The following is a 7,500-nucleotide window of genomic DNA, read 5'->3' on the forward strand; positions in this document are numbered from 1 at the left end:
ATTACCACCATACCATATTATCACCATACCATATTATCACCATACCATATTATCACCATACCATATTACCACCATATGTCACACCCTGACCATAGTTTGCTTTGTATGTTTCTATGTTTTGGTTGGTCAGGGTGTGATCTGAGTGGGCATTCTATGTTATGTCTAGTTTGTCCAGTTCTATGTTCGGCCTGATATGGTTCTCAATCAGAGGCAGGTGTTCGTCATTGTCTCTGATTGGGAACCATATTTAGGTAGCCTGGTTTTCACTGTGTGTTTGTGGGTGATTGTTCCTGTCTATGTGTTTTCACCAGATAGGGCTGTTTAGGTTTTCGTTACGTTCATCACGTTCTTTATTTTGTAGTGTTTGTATTGATTCGTGTTTTACGTTTGTTCATTAAAACATGGATCGCAATCTACACGCTGCATTTTGGTCCGACTCTCCTTCTCACACAGAAAACCGTTACAGAATCACCCACCACCAACGGACCAAGCAGCGTGTCAACAGGCAGGAGCAGCCCAAAGAGGAGATGCGTAATAAGGATTTCTGGACATGGGAGGAAATCCTCGACGGGAGAGGACCCTGGGCTAAACCAGGGGAGTGTAGCCGCCCAAAGGTGCAGCAGGAGAAGAGGCAACAGGAGCAGCCCAAAGAGGAGTACAGTATGGACTATACTTCTTGGGAAGAGATAGACAGGTGGGCGGTCGACCCAGGGAGAGTGTTGGAGCCCGCCTGGGATTCGCTGGAGCAGTGCGAGGAAGGTTATCGGAGAATGGAGTTGGCGAAGCGAGCACGGCGGCACGCAAGGAAGCCCGGGAGTCAGCCCCAAAAATTTATTGGGGGGGGGGCTAACAGGGAGTATGGCTACGCCAGGTAGGAGACCTGCGCAAAATCCCTGTGCTTACCGGGGGGCTAGAGAGACCGGACAGGCACCGTGTTATGCAGTGGTGCGCACGGTGTCTCCAGTGCGGGTGCATAGCCCGGTGCGGTATATTCCAGCTCAGCGTGTCGGCCGGGCTAGAGTGGGCATCGAGCCTAATGCCATGAAGCCGGCTCTACGCATCTGGTCCCCAGTGCGTCTCCTTGGGCCGGCTTACATGGCACCAGCCTTGCGCTCGGTGTCTCCGGTTCGCCTGCATAGCCCAGTGCGGGCTATTCCACCTCGCCACACTGGCAGGGCGACCGTGAGCATTCAACCAGGTAAGGTTGGGCAGGCTCGGTGCTCAAGAGCTCCAGTGCGCCTGCACGGTCCGGTCTTTCCAGTACCACCTCCACACCCCAGCCCTCCGGTAGCAGCTCCCCGCACCAGGCTTCCTGTGCGTGTCCTCGGCCCAGTACCACCAGTGCCAACACCACGCATCAGGCCTACAGTGCGCCTCGCCTGTCCAGCGCTGCCGGAGCCTTCCTCCTCTCCAGCGCTGTCAGAGTCTCCCGCCTGTTTAGCGCTGTCAGAGCCTTCCTCCTCTCCAGCGCTGTCGGAGTTTCCCGCCTGTTTAGCGCTGTCAGAGCTTTCCGCCTCTACAGCGCTGCCGGAGTCTCCCGCCTGTTCAGAACTGCCAGTCTGCAAGGAGCTGCCAGTCTGCAAGGAGCTGCCAGTCTGCAGGGAGCTGCCAGTCTGCATAGAGCTGCCAGTCTGCATAGAGCTGCCAGTCTGCAAGGAGCTGCCAGTCTGCATAGAGCTGCCAGAGCTGCCAGTCTGCAGGATGCCGCCAGAGCTGCCAGTCTGCAGGATGCCGCCAAAGCTGCCAGTCTGCAAGGAGCCGCCAGAGCTGCCAGTCTGCAAGGAGCCGCCAGAGCTGCCAGTCTGCAAGGAGCCGTCAGAGCTGCCAGTCAGCATAGAGCAGCCAGGGCCGCCAGTCAGAATGAAGCAGCCAGAGCCGCCAGTCAGCATGGAGCAACCAGAGTCGCCAGTCAGCATGGAGCAGCGAGTCAGCATGGAGCAGTCAGAGCTGCCAGTCAGCATGGAACAGTCAGTCAGCATGGAGCAGCCAGTCAGCATGGAGCAGCCAGTCAGCATGGAGCAGCCAGAGCTGCCAGTCAGCATGGAGCAGCCAGTCAGCATGGAGCAGCCAGTCAGCATGGAGCAGCCAGAGCCGCCAGTCAGCATGGAGCAGCCAGAGTCGCCAGTCAGCATGGAGCAGCGAGTCAGCATGGAGCAGTCAGAGCTGCCAGTCAGCATGGAACAGTCAGTCAGCATGGAGCAGCCAGTCAGCATGGAGCAGCCAGTCAGCATGGAGCAGCCAGAGCTGCCAGTCAGCATGGAGCAGCCAGTCAGCATGGAGCAGCCAGTCAGCATGGAGCAGCCAGAGCTGCCAGTCAACCAGACTCTTCCAGATCTGCCAGTCAACCAGACTCTTCCTGATCCGCCAGTCAGCCAGGATCCGCTATTCAGCCAGGATCCGCCATTCAGCCAGGATCTTCCAGATCCGCCAGTCAGCCAGGATCCGCCAGTCAGCCGGGATCTGCCAGAACTGCCAGCCAGCCGGGATCTGCCAGAGCCAACTACCTGCCTGGGCTTCCTCTCAGTGCTGAGTTTCCTCTTAGTCCCGAGCTACACCTCAGTCCCGAGCTACCCCTGTCCCGAGCTGTCCCTCTGTCCCGAGCTGCCCCTCTGTCCCGAGCCGCCATTAAGGGGGGTCGCCTATCTAGGGACGCTAAGGAGGTGGACTAAGACTATTATGGAGTGGGGTCCACGTCCAGCGCCAGAGCCGCCACCGCGGACAGATGCCCACCCAGACCCTCCCCTATAGGTTCAGGTTTTGCGGCCGGAGTCCGCACCTTGGGGGGAGGGGGGGGGGGGGTACTGTCACACCCTGACCATAGTTTGCTTTGTATGTTTCTATGTTTTGGTTGGTCAGGGTGTGATCTGAGTGGGCATTCTATGTTATGTCTAGTTTGTCCAGTTCTATGTTCGGCCTGATATGGTTCTCAATCAGAGGCAGGTGTTCATCATTGTCTCTGATTGGGAACCATATTTAGGTAGCCTGGTTTTCACTGTGTGTTTGTGGGTGATTGTTCCTGTCTCTGTGTTGTTCACCAGATAGGGCTGTTTAGGTTTTCGTTACGTTCTTTATTTTGTAGTGTTTGTATCGATTCGTGTTTTACGTTTGTTTATTAAAACATGGATCGCAATCTACACGCTGCATTTTGGTCCGACTCTCCTTCTCACACAGAAAACCGTTACACCATACCATATTATCACCATACCATATTACCACCATACCATATTATCACCATACCATATTACCACCATACCATATTATCACCATAACATATTATCTCCATACCATATTATCACCATACCATATTACCACCATACCATATTAACACCATACCATATTAACACCATACCATATTATCACCATACCATATTACCACCATACCATATTAACACCATACCATATTATCACCATACCATATTATCACCATACCATATTATCACCATACCATATTAACACCATACCATATTAACACCATACCATATTATCACCATACCATATTAACACCATACCATATTATCCCCATACCATATTATCACCATACCATATTATCACCATACCATATTATCACCATACCATATTACCACCATACCATATTATCACCATACCATATTACCACCATACCATATTACCACCATACCATATTACCACCATACCATATTAACACCATACCATATTATCACCATACCATATTATCACCATACCATATTATCACCATACCATATTATCACCATACCATATTATCACCATACCATATTATCACCATACCATAAACCACCATACTGAGGGACCTCATCATATCATATTACCACCATACTTAGGTACCGATACTGTATATATTGTGATTCTCATGATACTGTATGTATTGTGAATCTCATGATACTGTATATATTGTGATTCTCATGATACTGTATGTATTGTGAATCTCATGATACTGTATATATTGTGATTCTCATGATACTGTATGTATTGTGAATCTCATGATACTGTATATATTGTGATTCTCATGATACTGTATGTATTGTGATTCTCATGATACTGTATGTATTGTAATTCTCATGATACTGTATGTATTGTGAATCTCATGATACTGTATGTATTGTGAATCTCATGATACTGTATGTATTGTGAATCTCATGATACTGTATGTATTGTGATTCTCATGATACTGTATGTATTGTAATTCGATATATGTTTTGATCGGTCATGGAAATAAAATTGCTGAAAATATGTCTCACTATTTAAAAAGAAGATGGAGAACAAGCTATAGGATGAACGATACTGTATTTTGGAGCATATACAGCCGACTAGCTACAGCCGACTAGCTACAGCCGGACTAGCTACAGCCGGACTAGCTACAGCCGGTTAGGTACAGCCGACTAGCTACAGCTGACTAGCTACAGCCGACTAGCTACAGCCGACTAGCTACAGCCGGACTAGCTACAGCCGGACTAGCTACAGCCGGTTAGGTACAGCCGACTAGCTACAGCCGGACTAGCTACAGCCAACTAGCTACAGCCGACTAGTTACAGCCGGACTAGCTACAGCTGGACTAGCTACAGCCGACTAGCTACAGCCGGACTAGCTACAGCCGGTTAGGTACAGCCGACTAGCTACAGCCGGACTAGCTACAGCCAACTAGCTACAGCCGACTAGCTACAGCCGGACTAGCTACAGCCGGTTAGGTACAGCCGACTAGCTACAGCCGGACTAGCTACAGCTGGACTAGCTACAGCCGACTAGCTACAGCCGACTAGGTACAGCCCGACTAGCTACAGTCGGACTAGCTACAGTCGGACTAGCTACAGTCGGACTAGCTACAGCCAACTAGCTACAGCCCGACTAGCTACAGCCGGACTAGCTACAGCCGGTTAGGTACAGTCGACTAGCTACAGCCGGACTAGCTACAGCCGACTTGCTACAGCCGACTAGCTACAGCTGACTAGCTACAGCAGACTAGCTACAGCCGACTAGCTACAGCCAACTAGCTTCAGCCGACTAGGTACAGCCGACTTGCTACAGCCGGACTAGGTACAGTCGGACTAGCTACAACCGGACAAGCTACAGCCAACTAGCTACAGCTGGACTAGCTACAGCCGACTAGGTACAGCCGACTTGCTACAGCCGACTAGCTACAGCCGACTAGCTACAGCCGACTAGCTTGAGCCGACTAGGTACAGCCGACTAGCTACAGCCGGACTAGCTACAGCCGGACTAACTACAGCCGACTAGGTACAGCTGACTAGCTACAGCTGACTAGCTACAGCCGACTAGCTACAGCCGACTAGCTTGAGCCGACTAGCTACAGCCGACTAGGTACAGCCGACTAGCTACATCCGGACTAGCTACAGCCGACTAGGTACAGCCGACCAGCTACAGCCAGAATAGCTACAGCCGACTGGATACAGCCGACTAGATACAGCCGACTAGCTACAGCCGACTAGGTACAGCCGACCAGCTACAGCCAGAATAGCTACAGCCGACTGGATACAGCCGACTAGATACAGCCGACTAGCTACAGCCGACTAGGTACAGCCAACTTGTTACTGCCAACTAGCTACAGCCGACTAGCTACAGCCGACTAGCTTGAGCCGACTAGGTACAGCCGACTAGCTACAGCTGGACTAGCTACAGCCGACTAGCTTGAGCCGACTAGGTACAGCCGACTAGCTACAGCTGGACTAGCTACAGCCGACTAGCTTGAGCCGACTAGGTACAGCAGACTAGGTACTGCCGGACTAGCTACAGTCGACTAGCTACAGCCGGACTTGCTACAGCCGGACTAGCTACAGTCGACTAGCTACAGCTGCTGACTAACGCTACCTAGCATTTAATTTAATTTTCTATATATATTTTTTTTACAGTTCGATACTTGAAGTCAGATATTGATGTAATATAGTCCGAAATAATATCTTGATATGTAAATATATTGATTTTCTCCCCCTCTTTCTCTGGGTGTCTTGTAGTCTACTCAGTCTGACGTTATAATGCAAAACGCAGTAACTACGTAATTTATTTTTACTGCAAAATCTGACTTCAAAGTCTTTTTCTGTCTAGACAGACTCCACGAGATGTTCTGATCAACTGCCTTGTTCTTGTGTCAGGAAACTAAATACCACATTCATCAGAAAATATACCCTGGCCATCACAGCAGATCAAATATTTTTTGACCAAATTGGTAGTTACTGCGTTTTGCCTTTGTAGGACAGAGTAGTGATTTACAGTTTCTGCTTTTCTCTACTTAAACCCTTGAATTATTTGATATCCCCTCCCACCCACCACCCCTCTCTCTAGGTGGCTCGTAGTCTGGCCGCCCCTCTCTACCTGGACATCGCGGGCGACCCCGACAGCGAGCGAGCGTTGGGGAAACAGCGCCTCTCGGTGGCCATCGGTGTCCTGGCGGGCGCCGCGGCAGTCATCCTGGTCATCCTCCTAGTGGTGATGGCCCGCCAGTGTGGCGCCCAGGGCAAGAACGGATACGAGGCCGGGAAGAAAGAACCGGAAGAGGATTTCTTTAGCCCTCAACCGGCCGTGCCACAAACCAGGGGAGGGACGTTGGACCGCGGACGGAAGCCCCGCAGGGACAAACGGAACGGAGGCGCTGGAGGAGCCGGAGCCGGTAATAAAACTGAACGGCCGCTCTACAGCGGCGTCGTCACGGTCAACGGGCTCCGTCGCCACGGCAACGACCACCACCACGTCGCCAACGTCGACGATGACGACGAGGACGTGAGCAGCGCCAGCGAGAGGTTGGCGGCGAGGTACTGCGCGGTGGACGGAGACCCCGGGAGCCCACGCATGGGCGCCAGGCATCACCAGTCGAGCCCAGATCTGGCCAGGCATTATAAGTCAAGCTCGCCGCTCCCCGCGGTGCACCTCCAGCCCTACAGCCCCCCAGCCGAGGGGAAAAAGCACCAGGCTGTACAGGAGCTGCCCCCCTCTAACACCTTCGTGGGGTCTGGAGGGTCCAGTGGTAGTGGTGGAAGTGGGAACGCTGATGCCATGTCTCTGGGGTCAGACCAGTGTTCTGAGTATGGATCCCAAACGGGGAATAAGTACAGCAAGCAGGTAGGACTGATTCAGTTATTCTACTGACACAAACTGAACTGAGCTCAACTGGGCTGGCCTGGTTACCCATCCACCACAGTTGACTGATTAGTGGTGGTGATAATAGGACTGACTAGTGGTGGTGATAATAGGACTGACTGGTGATAATAGGACTGACTAGTGGTGGTGATAATAGGACTGACTAGTGATGGTGATAATAGGACTGACTAGTGGTGGTGATAATAGGACTGATTAGTGGTGGTGATAATAGGACTGACTGGTGATAATAGGACTGACTAGTGGCGGTGATAATAGGACTGACTGGTGATAATAGGACTGACTAGTGGTGGTGATCATAGGACTGACTAGTGGTGGTGATAATAGGACTGACTGGTGATAATAGGCCTGACTAGTGGTGGTGATCATAGGACTGACAGGTGGCGGTGATAATAGGAC

At 51.4% G+C, this 7,500-nt stretch overlaps 1 protein-coding gene across 1 annotated transcript in view; it reads left to right on the top strand.

Moving 5' to 3' along the window:
* The window catches only part of pcdh7a (protocadherin 7a), an 83,234-nt gene that overhangs the window by 18,748 nt on the left and 56,986 nt on the right, over nt 1–7,500 (top strand). Inside the window, exon 4 of the mRNA XM_090209978.1 lies at nt 6,292–7,065. Within this exon, the coding sequence (XP_090066104.1) occupies nt 6,292–7,065 (774 nt within the window). The remainder of the gene's footprint in view (nt 1–6,291; nt 7,066–7,500) is intronic.

This window comes from Oncorhynchus mykiss, chromosome 19, assembly GCF_057628025.1.
Source record: "Oncorhynchus mykiss isolate SJ-2025 chromosome 19, ASM5762802v1, whole genome shotgun sequence".
Taxonomy (NCBI): Eukaryota; Metazoa; Chordata; class Actinopteri; order Salmoniformes; family Salmonidae; genus Oncorhynchus; species Oncorhynchus mykiss.